Source organism: Saccopteryx leptura, chromosome 1, assembly GCF_036850995.1.
Source record: "Saccopteryx leptura isolate mSacLep1 chromosome 1, mSacLep1_pri_phased_curated, whole genome shotgun sequence".
NCBI classification, from domain to species: domain Eukaryota; kingdom Metazoa; phylum Chordata; class Mammalia; order Chiroptera; family Emballonuridae; genus Saccopteryx; species Saccopteryx leptura.
In genome coordinates, this window is record NC_089503.1 from 283,758,820 (window position 1) to 283,774,680 (window position 15,861).

General features: G+C 38.2%; 1 protein-coding gene across 1 annotated transcript in view; it reads left to right on the plus strand.

The window, feature by feature from the left end:
- Positions 1–5,395: 5,395 nt before the first annotated feature.
- SLC15A5 (solute carrier family 15 member 5) overlaps positions 5,396–15,861 on the plus strand; it is a 129,845-nt gene continuing 119,379 nt past the window's right edge. The window contains 4 exon segments of the mRNA XM_066361130.1: positions 5,396–5,659; positions 5,662–5,755; positions 11,133–11,243; positions 11,246–11,333. Coding sequence (XP_066217227.1) covers positions 5,396–5,659; positions 5,662–5,755; positions 11,133–11,243; positions 11,246–11,333 — 557 coding nt within the window.

Sequence of the window (15,861 nt, forward strand, 5' to 3'; positions counted from 1 at the left end):
GATATACAAAGAATTATTGTAGAATACTATGAAAAACTTTATGCCACTAAATTCAACAACCTAGAAGAAATGGATAAATTCCTAGAAAAATACAACCTTCCTAGACTGAGTCAAGAAGAAGCAGAAAGCCTAAACAGACCTATTAGTAGAGAAGAAATAGAAAAAACCATTAAAAACCTCCCCAAAAATAAAAGTCCAGGCCCAGACGGCTATACCAGCGAATTTTATCAAACCTTCAAAGAAGACTTGGTTCCTATTCTACAGAAAGTCTTCCAAAAAATTGAAGAAGAAGCAATACTTCCAAACACATTTTATGAGGCAAACATAACCCTCATACCAAAACCAGGCAAGGATGGCACAAAAAAAGAAAACTACAGACCAATATCTCTAATGAATACAGATGCTAAAATACTAAACAAAATACTAGCAAATCGAATACAACAACATATTAAAAAAATAATACATCATGATCAAGTGGGATTCATCCCAGAATCTCAAGGATGGTTCAACATACGTAAAATGGTTAACATAATACACCATATCAACAAAACAAAGAACAAGAACCACATGATATTATCAATAGATGCAGAAAAGGCTTTTGATAAAATACAACACAATTTTATGTTTAAGACTCTCAACAAAATGGGTATAGAAGGAAAATATCTCAACATGATAAAGGCCATATATGATAAACCATCAGCTAACATCATACTAAATGGCACAAAACTGAAGGCTTTCCCCCTTAAATCAGGAACAAGACAGAGTTGTCCACTCTCTCCACTCTTATTTAATGTGGTACTAGAGGTTCTTGCCACAGCAATCAGACAAGACAAAGAAATAAAAGGCATCCATATCAGAAAAGAAGAAGTAAAGGTATCACTTTTTGCAGATGATATGATCCTATACATTGAAAACCCCAAAGAATCCACAAAAATACTTCTAGAAAAAATAAGCCAATACAGTAAGGTCGCAGGATACAAAATTAACATACAGAAGTCAATAGCCTTTCTATATGCCAACAATGAAACATTTGAGAATGAACTCAAAAGAATAATCCCCTTCACGATTGCAACAAAAAAAATAAAATACCTAGGAATAAACATAACAAAGAATGTAAAGGACTTATACAATGAAAACTATAAACCATTGTTAAGGGAAATCGAAAAAGACATTATGAGATGGAAGAATATTCCTTGTTCTTGGTTAGGTAGAATAAATATAATCAAGATGGCCATATTACCCAAAGTTATATACAAATTTAATTCAATTCCCATCAAAATCCCAATGACATTTTTTAAAGAAATGGAGCAAAAAATCATCAGATTTATATGGAACTATAAAAAGCCCCAAATAGCCAAGCAATCCTAAAGAAAAGGAATGAAGCTGGAGACATTACAATACCTGACTTCAAACTCTATTATAGGGCCACGACAATCAAAACAACATGGTTTTGGCAGAAAAATAGACACTCAGACCAATGGAACAGAATAGAAAGTCCAGAAATAAAACCACATATATATAGTCAAATAATTTTTGATAAAGGGGCCAACAACACACAATGGAGAAAAGAAAAGCCTCTTCAACAAATGGTTCTGGGAAAACTGGAAAGCCACATGCAAAAGACTGAAGCTGGACTACAGTTTGTCCCCCTGTACTAAAATTAACTCAAAATGGATCAAAGATCTAAACATAAGACCTGAAACAATAAAGTACATAGAAGAAGACATAGGTACCAAACTCATGGACCTGGGCTTTAAAGAGCATTTTATGAATTTGACTCCACAGGCAAGAGAAGTGAAAGCAAAAATTAATGAATGGGACTACATCAGACTAAGAAGTTTTTGCTCAGCAAGAGAAATTGATAACAAGATAAACAGACAGCCAACTAATTGGGAAATGATATTTTTAAACACCTGCTCAGATAAGGGCCTAATATCCAAAATATACAAAGAACTCATAAAACTCAATGACAAACAAACAAACAATCCAATAAAAAAATGGGAAGAGGATATGAACAGACACTTCTCCCAGGAAGAAATACAAATGGCCAACAGATATATGAAAAGATGCTCATCTTCTTTAGTTATTAGAGAAATGCAAATCAAAACTGCAATGAGATACCACCTCACACCTGTTAGACTAGCTATTATTAACAAGACAGGTAATAACAAATGTTGGAGAGGTTGTGGAGAAAAAGGAACCCTCATCCACTGTTGGTGGGAATGTAAAGTAGTACAACCATTATGGAAGAAAGTATGGTGGTTCCTCAAAAAACTGAAAATAGAACTACCTTATGACCCAGCAATCCCTCTACTGGGTATATACCCCAAAAACTCAGAAACATTGACTTGTAAAGACACATGCAGCCCCATGTTCATTGCAGCATTGTTCACAGTGGCCAGGACATGGAAACAACCAAAAAGCCCATCAATAGATGACTGGATAAAGAAGATGTGGCACATATACACTATGGAATACTACTCAGCCATAAGAAATGATGACATCGTATCATTTATAGCAAAATGGTGGGATCTTGACAACATTATACGGAGTGAAATAAGTAAATCAGAAAAAACCAGGAACTGCATTATTCCATACGTAGATGGGACATAAAAGTGAGACCAAGAGACATTGATAAGAGTGTGGTTGTTACGGGGGGAGGGGGAAGGGGGGATAGGGAGAGGGAAGGGGAGGGGGAGGGGCACAAAGAGAACTAGATAAAGGGTGACAGGACAATCTGACTTTGGGTGATGGGTATGCAACATAATTGAACGATAAGATAACCTGGACATGTTATCTTTGAATATATGTATCTTGATTTACTGATGTCACCCCATTAAAAATAAATACAATAAAAAAAAAGAAAGACTGTTTATAACTGATCTGAGACAAATGTTACCAGAAGTGGAGGAATAGATAAATGAACAATGTGTCTATTAATACAATCACAAAAAATTTATGTTTACAAAGAGTTCATAATAGCCTGTTAAAGTGCTTATAACATGGCCTACAAAAGGAGTAGAAAATGTATTATACAGTAAATGTATACAATTATATAATTTAAGTATTTAAAACCTAATAATAAAAAAATAGTCATGAAGGGATAAAAATCAGAATAAATGCTCCAAAAACTTTCACTGTTTTTCTCTTTTATATCTATCTTTAGATATTTTCCAAATTGTATCTCATGTACATACATTGTTTCTTAAATGGAGAAAAAGCATCAGTATTCAGGGGGGTGAGCAGGGGAAGAACAGGGACAGAAAATAAGCCTGGGGGTGGGGACAGTTACATAAACTAAAGCATGCATGAGTCCCCACACAAGGTCTCAAGTGTCTGATAAAGTGTTCTCAAGTGGAGTTGGTATGGTCCTTTAAGGTCACTGAGCTTGCCATTGAGAAATACCAATAAGAAAGAAACGTTTTCCCTATTAGCCTCAACTCTACTCAGTAAATATTGTCACTTTCTCTAAATCAACCACCCCGAAACCACAGATTTTCATCATCTGTGGCCTGTTCCTGGGCAAAGATACACAGAGGAACCAAAGAATTCAAACATAGCCATCATCCAGCCCTGGGAGGAGCAACACAATCTTGACCATTAAAATAACATTCCAAGAGCTCTTTGGTACTGGTTAAACATATAAGCAACTAACTGCAGAAAAATTGTCCCCTGCATCTGCGGTAAACACAAAGAAAGTACCACTTAGGTTTCTTTGTAAGCCACAGAAACCAACTGTGGCTAACTTAATCCAATCAAAGTTGATTGGAAATTGAGTCCTTTGCAGGAGGCAGAACTAACCCTGCCTCCTGGAGGATAAGAAGCAAGGAGGCACTGAATTCTCTATCAGAGCCTCATGGGGATAGCCATCTAATGACTCAGCTTCCACCATAACCAGTGCTGAGTCCTCCACTCATGATTAAAACTCCTGGGGAGAAAAAGTGAAAGGGCTGTCTTTGACCATGTGCTAATCTTCTTGGCCAGAAGAAAAGAGACACTGTGATTAACAAGCCCGCCAGGATCTCAGGTAATTTATAGAACTTGTTCTTCAAAGGTAAGATGACCACATGTTGGGGTTTGCCCTAGACAGTCCCAATTTAGAACTGTCTTTCAAGAATAATATAAATAGCATCACTTTTACTCACAAAAGTGTCTAAGTTTGGATAATAAATTGCATTATCACTCTACACAAAGGAAAAAGAGGGCATTGTTACCAAAGAGGGGGAAGTGGTGCTGAGCAGATGAAAATAGCTGCCATTACAATGAGACTATTAGCAGGGGTCAAAACAAAGTGTTTTGCTCCCAATCTTTCAGGTCAAAAGATAAGAATCAGAGTCAAAAGCCCTTATCAGTCTTTTGCTTCTGACTCCAACACGAAAATAACATCCCTCTCCTCACTCCCTATGTGTTGAATTATTATGTCTTTGACCCAATCGGTCCATTGCTTTCTCTTTGTATGTCCTTGCAGCTAAACCCCTGAATGTTAAAGTGTTCTCTTTCACTGCTGCTTTTTTGCTTAATTGGTGCCCTCCTGCTTTCCAAAATAGAATGCTAACATCCATTCACCCAGCTGGAGGGTCAGGGTGATACTAGATCCAATATTCCCCAAAGCATTTGTGGGATGCTTGCCGTACCCCTGCTGCTGACTAGTAATAAGGAGTCAAATAGAGCCTTTGATTCTGATTTCCTCCGAGAGGCTGCTCTACAAGCATGGGGTCAACTTAAAGGATGAGGGATTTTGTTTAATATTTTCTCCTTTCATTAGTGCACTTAAATTACTTTCTTGCAAACTCTGCTTGTTACCTCAATGTACAAGCACTTTTGTTACCTAATTAGCTTTCTTATCAGAATTCCAACCAAAAATAACAAGAAATGTAATAATGATAAGGTATCCTGCCCCCTCAAAACAGATTTTCTTGCGTGCTTTATCTCTTGGTACTGTTCTGGCTTGTTTAATTAAAGGATCAGAAATTATTAGACTCAAATTATTTCTTGATCTAGTACTAAAATTCTCCTGAAAAACTGCTTCTTCTGCCTCTGTATTTAAACCTTTATCAGTGTGAGGCAGATGAGTTTCCACACATCTGCAACCGGATTCAGGTAATTCAATATAGTTTTGTAGGGAGAGACTAATTTAACCTCTAAGTAATTAAACAAACAAATCAGATTTGGCTACACTGGGCTACCATGAACATTTAAACATGCATGTCTCCTCTCTGGTGCTCCTGGATCATCAAAATGAACATCACTGATGTGCAAAAAAACCTTATGGAACTTTGGCATGAAGTTGTGAAATTCAAAGCAAAGATCTTATTTATGTTTTCATTAGAGGGGTAAGGGTGAAGAATCACCAAGTTCGAATCACTAACATAAGTTATATTCAAGGAGGGTAGTCATGTCTGTTGTAGACTTTAAAACAACTGAGGCGAACTTACCCTTAAATCACAGTGTTGAGAAGGAAGAAAATATAAGACATATTGGTGTCTTCTCATTATCCTCTGTGAAAAATATTCGGGCTGAAATCTGTTTTCTTCTGGTGGAGCTGTGTGAGAGGTTCACGTTCTTCGAAGTTGTCTGCAATATGATCCCCTTTTGCATTGTTAAGCTCTGCTATCGTAATTACCAAGCAGCCATTTTAAACTTGTGTTTTCTCGGAACTTTAACTTCTTTACCTCTCTGTTTGAGGAATGGTTTGCTGATGTCTGTCTAGGAAGAAACAAACTGGTACATATTTGCTTATTTCTACATTTTCTAGGTGAGTGTCTTCTCCTGACTGGATTATTTTGCAACTTAATTGAATGGATTATTGTTAGAATATTTAGTTTGTATTATTTCTACCTTGCTATTAGGGTGAAATGTGATCAGTGAAGAAAGAATCCGTTTTAATTCATTTCACCTTCTCTATAATATGAGGGATGCTAGTAAATGTGTGTATGTGTGTGTTGGAGGATGCTCTGATACCTATATTGTTGCACTGACTATGTTTTATAATGATTACTTCTTTATATTTCTGACTTTTGTACTCCTTAGAATGCTTCCTTCCCCCACCTCCAATCTTAGTCCAAGTCCAAATTCATGACAAATGCTATGTGAAATATGCTCATTTCTTTCACAACTAAAATGAAATGTGCAACAAGATTTTTGAAGTTCATGTAGAGTAATTGAGAAATTTTTTATCAAATGGTAGTTTTTTAATTTGTCAAATAGTAATTAAGATTACATATAAAGATGTGTTTTCTATATTGTTAAATGTGGCTGTATGGTAAAAAAAATGAATTAATTCAAGCACTACATTGTGCCTCTTTACAGAGAGAAAATAAATGTATCTAAAGTTTGGGAGTAACATGATTGCAAGAAGTGTTGGAGAAATACCAAGATTGTCTGAGGTACAGAGAGCAAGTTCACAAACAGTCTAGAATTTTAAGCTCAACATCCAAGTTGTTCTAGACAAGGCATCACCGATAGTATCATGAAAACATTCAGGAAATGCCTTTCTTCAATAAACAGGATGGGCAACCATAGTGACAGGTTAAATATAGAAAACCAGAAAATTTGTGGATGATGTTTTAGGCAATGGAGAAGAGTCAATCCAGGAGAGAACATAAAAAAAAATAAAATAAAATAAAAACTAAGCAATGAAATTAGGACATAAATATGATGGAGGAACAAAAAGCAGCTCCAAGCTTCTGAGTTGAGAAACTTAGAAAGGTAGTGTGTATGCTGTTCATCAATATGGAGGTTTAGGGGCACAGTGGGAGAGATGAATGAGGAAAGGATGGGTATCAGATATTCAACAAATCACACAATCTCAGGATGGTGGCAAATTACCACCTACTGAATCGATAAGAGAGTGATACAAACTTGTAAACATTTTTACTGCTTCAGTTCTGTGAAATAAAAAACTAACTCACTGTATGCAAATATCCATTCAACATTCAACAAAATTTCTTATTGACTACTCTGTCCAGGTATTGTTCTAGAATCTGAAAATGCAACAGAGAAGAAAGCAGTCTCTTCTCTGCCCAAGTTGAACACTTTCTAAGTAAATACACACTATGTCAAGTGTTAATGAGTGTCATGATAAAAAATATGCTGGGTAAGGGGAACTGGACAGATTAGTCAGTGACAAGTTTGCTGTTTTGTACCAGGTAACATTTTCTGATAAGAAGACATTTAAACAACCGCCTGAATGATTTACTGTTTGTTACCTTAGTAATAGGCCATATAAATAGCACTTGGTAACTTAAGATGTTATTTTCTGTTAGTATAAATTCCTGTGTGAATCATCAAACTAGGACTGACTTCAAACTTTGTAATTTGGTCAAAGAAACACCTAACTCAAACTCCATAAAGTTAATTTTTTTTTAACTAAAAATATAAGCTCTGTCTGGGTTGTTCAGTGGATAAAGCATACCTCTGGCCCTGCGGAGGTCACAGGCTCAACCTCTGGTCAAAGCACTTATGAGAAGCAATTAATGAGTGCCCAACTAAATGAAACAACTAAGTGGAACAACGATTGATGCTTCTTCCTCTCCCTCTCTCTCCTCTATCTCAAATCAATGGGAAAAAAAATTTTTTTTAATTATTTTCTTATGTTCCCTTTTCACAGCTGCCATCAAACTTCCAACCAGTCCCTAAGTATCAGAGGTTCTATCAAAAATGTGTCTTCTAGCCCTGGCCGGTTGGCTCAGTGGTAGAGCGTCGGCCTGGTGTGCGGGGGACCTAGGTTCGGTTCCCGGCCAGGGCACATAGGAGAAGCGCTCATTTGCTTCTCCACCCCCCCACTTCCTCTCCGTCTCTCTCTTCCCCTCCTGCAGCCAAGGCTCCATTGGAGCAAAGATGGCCCGGGCGCTGGGGATGGCTCCTTGGCCTCTACCTCAGGCGCTAGAGTGGCTCTGGTCGCGGCAGAGCGTCGCCCCGGAGGGGCAGAGCATCACCCCCTGGTGGGCAGAGCATCGCCCCTGGTGGGCGTGCCGGGTGGATCCCGGTCAGGTGCATGCGGGAGTCTGTCTGACTGTCTCTCCCCGTTTCCAGCTTCAGAAAAATACAAAAAAAAAAAAAAAGTGGCTTCTGTCTAAATTGCTAAAACCCTAGCTAAGAAAGGCAATTTTCTCTTACTTGACCATCACAATGACCTAGTTACTGGGCTGAGTCATTAGTATGATTCTAGTTCACATACTTTTCCACAAACAACATTGACTTCCTGAAAAATCTGCCTATTGGCTCTATTATTTAAAAAATAAAATCTAATTCTGTAAATAAGAACCTTAACAGTCTGTCCTGAATTTACTTTCCAGATTTCTATCTCAGTCAACAACCACGACTATGCTACACTTCTCCTTGCCTAGTTCCTTACTTTTCTAATCTTACACATGCTCTTTCCTAGGCTTGAAATAGTCAACCTTCCTCTAACTTTCCAGCCCATATATAAGACCTGAAAACTCCTGCTCTTCCTTCAAGTCCCATGTAGTGTTTATTGCTCTCTTCTTTGTGTTCACCCACACTCTGATCGTACCTATACAATTGCATTTACCACCTCACAATATATGTGTTTATTGCTCTCCTTTTTGTGTTCACCCACACTTTGATTGTACCTATATAACTGCATTTACCACCTCACAATATATTGTCCACCTGCATAACTGCTTGTCTTGGACTCATTAGGCCAGGGGTCCCCAAACTACGGCCCGCGGGCCGCATGCGGCCCCCTGAGGCCATTTATCCGGCCCCCGCCGCACTTCTGGAAGGGGCACCTCTTTCATTGGTGATCAGTGAGAGGAGCATAGTTCCCATTGAAATACTGGTCAGTTTGTTGATTTAAATTTACTTGTTCTTTATTTTAAATATTGTATTTGTTCCTGTTTTGTTTTTTTACTTTAAAATAAGGTATGTGTAGTGTTCATAGGGATTTGGTCATAGTTTTTATTTTTTTATAGTCCGGCCCTTCAACGGTCTGAGGGACAGTGAACTGGCCCCCTGTGTAAAAAGTTTGGGGACCCCTGCATTAGGCCCTCAAGAGGAGCCAGCCTAGCAGGAGATATAACATATCCTGGTGTTCTACCAAGTCCAGTGTGCTAATTATGCAGTGCAGCTGCACACATCATAGGCTTTTTATCATAGATGTCATAGATCTGTATTTTTACTACATCCACTTTATAGCAGATGGAAATAAAGTTTTGATCTAATGAAATCAGTATATTGTGACATGTTCTCAAAAGATGGAAATAAAGTGCCTTTCTCACACACAGGGACAACTACAAGTACTTTGCCTTTAAATAAATGATTGCGGCAAGAAGTAAGTCTGACTGTCCTCTTTGGATAACCTCAGCCCTGCCAGCCTCACTTCACCCTTCCAGAGATGAGCACTGAGTGGCAGAAAGAGAGAGCAGCTGGTTTCCTGTCTGTCTGGCTAACCTTGATAGGAAATATTTCAAACTCAATAGTTTAAAGAGCCTAACCTCATGATAAATCAATCTGTTACCAAATAACTATTGCGTGTGTATATTCCGCAATTGTGAAAGCCACAGAAGAGTTGGACCTTTGTTTTTTTGTTTGTTTGCTTGCTTTTTAGGAGCTTGCAGGTTAATTGATAAAACTAACCACATAAAATTTATACTAAAAATATGAATGCTAAATTAATCAAGTGGACATGCAGAAGCCATTTTTTGCTAATCAAATTGATTTTTTAAAAATTAATGATTAGACCACTTGATGACAGGAATTTCCAGAAAAGAGAGATTATATTTGAGTTACTAGGTAGATTGATTAAATCTCACTTATCCTCACTGAAACTTTCCTTTCTTCTTTTTCTTTCTTTCCTTTTGCAGTATTGAAATAAGAAAATCTATCCTCTGACATCACAGTCTCTTCAAGAGAAAACAATATAGTAATAAAAATGTTTCCGCAGATATAAAGAGATTATTAGAAGTATGAAATTGAGCCCTGGTAGGATAGCTCAGTTGGTTAGTGCAGTGGTCCCCAACCTTTTCTGGGGCACGGACTGGTTTAATGTCAGAAAATATTTTCACGGACCGGCCTTTAGGGTGGGACGGATAAATGTATCACGTGACTGAGACAAGCGTCAAGAGGGAGTCTTAGATGGATGTAACAGAGGGAATCTGGTCATTTTTTAAAAATAAAACATCGTTCAGACTTAAATATAAATAAAACAGAAATAATGTAAGTTATTTATTCTTTCTCTGTGGACCGGTACCAAATGGCCCACGACCCAGTACTGGTCCGCGGCCCAGGGTTTGGGGACCACTGGGTTAGAGCATCATCCCAACTCACAAAGGTTGTGAGTTCAATCTCCAGTCAGGGCACATACAGGAACAGAGCAATATTTCTGTCTCTCTCTCTCTCTCTCTTTTCTCCCTTCCTCTCTCTCTAAATTCAACAAATAATTTTTCAAAATAAATTTTAAAAAGCATGGAAATGAACTGTAATTTTATTACACAAGGAAAGCCTTCAAATGTGGCCCCTGTGAGGAACACTCAACCTCCGCTGTCAGTATCTGTCCCTCCTTCTGGCTTGAACCGCCTTGCCCACCTCCAGCCTTCTCACCTCCCTGTGCTGCAGAGACGGCCCCAGCCCGCTGTGAGAAATGAGAGAGAAAGTGCATGAAAAAGAGAAAGAGGAGTAGACAAGGAAAAGAGAGGTTATCTTCTGCTCTAACTACAACATTATTCTTAAAATGTTTTACTTAACAAGGTCTTGAGATATCTGAGAGCATCATATTTTTTATCACTCTATTGATCAAGAACAAATAACCTTTGTTAACTGGTTTTTTTCTGGAAGTGGATTAGAGGCATTTTTTGTTTCTTACATGATGTATTTCTGAATTATTTTAATTTTGTTAAGATGAGCGTGATTTGCTTATACATTTCTGAGAAAAAAAAGATAGTTCAAGCTTAAGGGCGGTGGAAATGAGGACTCTGGATTAATTAAAATACATATTGAAGAAAATTGTCACTTTTATAAAAATCATACTATCTCCAGAATGGCAATGGTTAATGTATATTTTAATAAGACAACGGGTAATGCTGCTAGTTCCAGAGGAAAAACCTTATTTCTGATGTGATTGGGTGAATCCATTGGTTTATGTCATATTTACCCTCCCCCCCCACCCCCAGGCACTGCTTTGATATCTGTAGTTGCTTTTCCCTTGGAGGACTTCTACGCAGGGAGTCACCATACGATCGACAGCATACTGGAAAAGGAGCAGAGCAGGCTGTTTCTCGTGGCACAGGAGGAATAAGAACTGTCGTCTGTCCACTGGGTGCCTGCAGCCTTCAGAGGTGTGGATCCCAGAAACGAATGTCTTTTTGTAACTGGTAGGTGGAACTGGTTGGGCAAGACACATGTTTCTAACATTCTCCCTTTAGAGGTTTCTCATTGTTTGTTCTCTGGTGTCATCTTTTTTTTTTTTTAATTGAAAGAGAGAGAGAGAGAAACAGGGACAGACAGAAAAGGAGACAGATGAGAAGCATCAACTCATAGTTGCAGCACTTTAGTTGTTCTTTGACTGGCTTCTCATATGTGCCTTGACCAGGGGGTTCCAGCTAAGCCAGTGATCCCTTGCTCAAACCAGTGACCTTGGTCTTAAGCCAGCAACCTTGGGCTTCAAACCAGCAACGACCAGGTTATGTCTATGATCCCATGTTCAAGCCATCAACCACACTCTTAAGCCAGCAACCTTGGGCTTCAAACCAGCAACCACCAGGTTATATCTATGATCCCATGTTCAAGCCATCAACCACATTCTTAAGCCAGCAACCTTGGGGTTTCAAACCTGGCTCCTCAGCATCCCAGGCTGATACTCTGTCCACTGTGTAACTGCCTGGTCAGGCTCTGGTGTCATTCTGATGGTAGCAGTTCAGTCTTCATTGATTGGGCTAGGTGATTCACAGTGTGACAATTTAGTCATCAACCCTAGGAAAGTATGAGTTGAGTACAGGTCAACACAACTTACCAGCACCTGAAAACACATTGATAAGTTCATCTTCCAATTCAACAAGCGTGAAATGGCTTGATATGTTGAAAAGAGTGTGGCTTTGGAGCTAAGCAGGCATGGGGGGACATCTCAATTCTATTTAACACAAACTGCTTGACTTTGGTCAAGTCACATACTCTTTATAAGATTCAGTGCAATAATTTCTAAAGGATTATATGAGGGTTTTATTAGAGATAATAATGTGTATATTGCTGACAGAGACCTTAGCGCATAGTATGTGATCAATAAGCAGTAGCTATTATTATTAGTTATTACATTGCACTAATTTGGCAAGGATTATACATCATAAGGCAATGCAGAGAGAAAGTGGAAAGGATAGATATATTCTACAATTTTTTTTTTTGTATTTTTCCGAAGCTGGAAACGGAGAGGCAGTCAGACAGACTCCCGCATGCGCCCGACCAGGATCCACCCGGCATGCCCACCAGGGGGCAATGTTCTGCCCATCTGGCGGGAAGCTCTGCTGCAACCAGAGCCACTCTAGCGCCTGAGGCAGAGGCCACAGAGCCATCCTCAGCGCCCGGGCAAACTTTGCTCCAATGGAGCCTTGGCTGCAGGAGGGGAAGAGAGAGACAGAGAGGAAGGAGAGGGGGAGAGGTGGAGAAGTAGATGGGCGCTTCTCCTGTGTGCCCTGGCCGGAAATCGAACCCAGGACTCCCGCACACCAGGCCGATGCTCTACCACTGAGCCAACTGGCCAGGGCCCTACAATTTTTAAAAACAACCATCAGTACCTGTTTTGCATCTACTTTGCCCCATAATCTAAAGAAGTTTGTATTCCCTGAACACCAAACCACCTTTCTGTGGGTCTTTGCCTCTCCCTGAGTTCTTACACAGTTTTATGTGGTTTTAAGGAACCAATTTTTATTATCTAAATATAGACTAAAAAAATAAAATTTTGATCCTAAGGCAGAGCATTTCAGCATTTAATAAAGAATTCTGCTGTTTTTTATTATTATTCATCAGTGAATGTCAAAAAGATCTGAGATACATGAAGTCTTTTGTTCACACTTTTCTGTAACATGGGTTGCCAACATTTTTCTAAAATAGTCTGTTTTTCCAATGTTAGCAATGGATAATGTTAGCAAAAGACAAAATAATGTACAGGGAGCATCAGACAAAATACTTAAAGAAAATTTATATTAAAATAACTAAATAAAACATGTAGCTATCTAAGGCAGTTTCTCCCTCTCTCTCCCTCTGTCTCTCCAATTATATTAATATTACAAAGCACTCAGGCCTATTTTGGATTAAGTTCAAATGTCAGAGAATAATGCAATTTCACCAAAGGTGGAAGGGACTCTTCACTTCTTTATAGCAATTTCTGCCTCCTTGAACTGCCCAAAGGAGAAAGAAAAAATCCTTCTTTTTTATTCTATTCGGAAGTTTTAATCCTTAATTAGCAACATCATTTTGATTAAATAAGACTCTGGAGGATTAAGACTAAAGAGCAGTCAGTTGTTCTGAAAGATAGCTCTGGAGAATTTATTGTACTGTGGTCTTAGTCATTGAGTTGTGTTTAATCAAAGTGACATTTCTCAGTGTTGATTACAAAGGAGACATTATATGAATGAAATATTTCTTTTGGGAACTGGAGGGGACTCCCAGTGGGTTTGTGCCTTAGGATTTTGTAAAGGGGGTGGGGAATGTCATGAAAATGAACTTCTACAGCTATGAGAGCCAGACCAAATTCAGGATGAATTTGCCTTGGTTACGTATTACTTCCTAATTTCATTAAAATCTCTAATAAGGAGAACCACGCAGTATTTTTGATACCTAAAATTAAAGCACCTAGAAATGTATATAAAGAATCAGTGTGTTATTCATTAATGTGGAAAATGATTATTTGAACCATAAGCTCGTTAAAGGTTGGATCTGGTTGTTTCTGCTTTTTTTTTAAAAAAGTGTTTTTTCAGTTTAAATACTAAACCACAGAGTAACTTTTAGGAACAGCTACTTGTTGCCATTTAAGAAATGAATTTTAATGATTCCTGTACATACTGGAGGGGTTGGTGGCCAGACCGAAAGAGATCCCCCTGGGCAGCCAGGCAGCTGGCGGGATGCTGGCTGTCACTTAGATGTCCCATGGTCTTCAGCAAATTCTTCAACCTCTCAGAGACCCAGGTCTCTCATCTACAAAGTAGGAATACTCAGCAGGCTGTTGTACAGCTTAAATATTAAGTATTTTAGCACATGATAGGTATTCAAATTTGGATAACTATTACTGTTGTTATTAAATGACATATAATAAGTCATTAGCTAAAATCATTGTTTAAATTCTGGAAAAGAGAGAACTCATTTAAGAGAAGGCTCTCTTTAAAATGGGCAGCCCATTCACTTATAATCTATTTCTCTGAGTGAAAAATGCATCTAGAAATTACAAGCCTGGTTAATATCATGAACTGTAGTAGTGTCTTTAAAAAACAACATACTACTTGAACCTATAACCGCTTGAAGTTAGCATCCGGTTCTGTTCTCAACACAGATGTCAGATGTTCATTGGCACAGGACCTTTAATGAGATGTCTCATTGTCTCTACACCACCTAAAGCGTCTCAATGATCATGCTAAATGGTGTAGACTGAAAGTTTCAGTCATTGAAAGAACCACTTTTGAGTAGAGCTGCCAAATGTAGGTGAGTAAAACTCCTCCCAGCCAACATTACCATCTGGTCCTGGATCTTCCTCAACTATATACCTCACAGAAAGAATGAAGTTCACCTCAATAAAATCAAGAGGCATAATAATCTGCCACATCCTTGCAACATTATCCAGATCAGAACCTGGTTCTTTCAGCATTTTCTAAAATTTGAGGTGTACAATTAAGAGTCACCATGCTGGAGATCATCTAGGTAAATACACCTGTGCAGAATCTTTTTTAATTGACTTTATTAGGGTGACATTGGTTAATAAAATTATATAGGTTTCAGGGGTACAATTCTGTAACACATTATCTGTATAATGAATTGTATACTCACCACCCCAAGTCAAGTCTCCCTTCATCACCATTTATCCCCCTTTCGCCCTCTCCTACCTCCCCCACCTCCCTGTCGTTCTGGGAATCACCATACTTTTGTCTGTGTTTATGAGGGTTTTTTTCCTTGCTTAATCCCTTTACTCTTTTCACCTAGCTCTTCAGCCCCCTCCCCTCTGACAGCTGTCGGTCTGTTTTCTGTATCTACGAGTCTGTTCTATTTTGTTTGGCAGAATCTTTTTTGGACACTAAAAGAAGATGGATAATCTACCCTGTTGGTGACCATCATTTTAAATTCTACCACAATTAACCTCAAACTGTGCTTCCACATTGCTCTATTAACTTCGCTTGATAATTTACGGTACATCTGCATAGCATAGTCTGTTGCTGACTAGTTACCACAGTGAATTAATTATACATGATTTAAAGGGTTAAATAGAATATTGGTAGAGTTCTTGAAAAAATCTAGAGACTTACTCTATTCCAGAGATTTTGACTATCTAATATTCATAATTGACCCTACATAATATCTGTCATATATTAAAATGTTCTGATTTTATTACTTACTCAAATGTAATATCTTTTATCTTAAGGAAACACTAGAGGTAAAATTTCATGATCCCACAGCATTTTTCTGGAAGCCGTTTTAATATTCACTTGAGTGTTATTTGAAAGCCTCGTCCTTAAACTCCTACATCACAATTTTCTGGAAGCATCACTAAGGAATATGCATTTTTAGTAAGTGTTTCAGGATTTTGAAAATAGTTCTAGAAACATAAGGAATGGGGATTCCTAATGTAGTCTAGAGGTACTTTTTTGAAGAGAAGTGTAATTATTCACATCAATTGAATGCACCTAATATATGTCAGAAGACTAC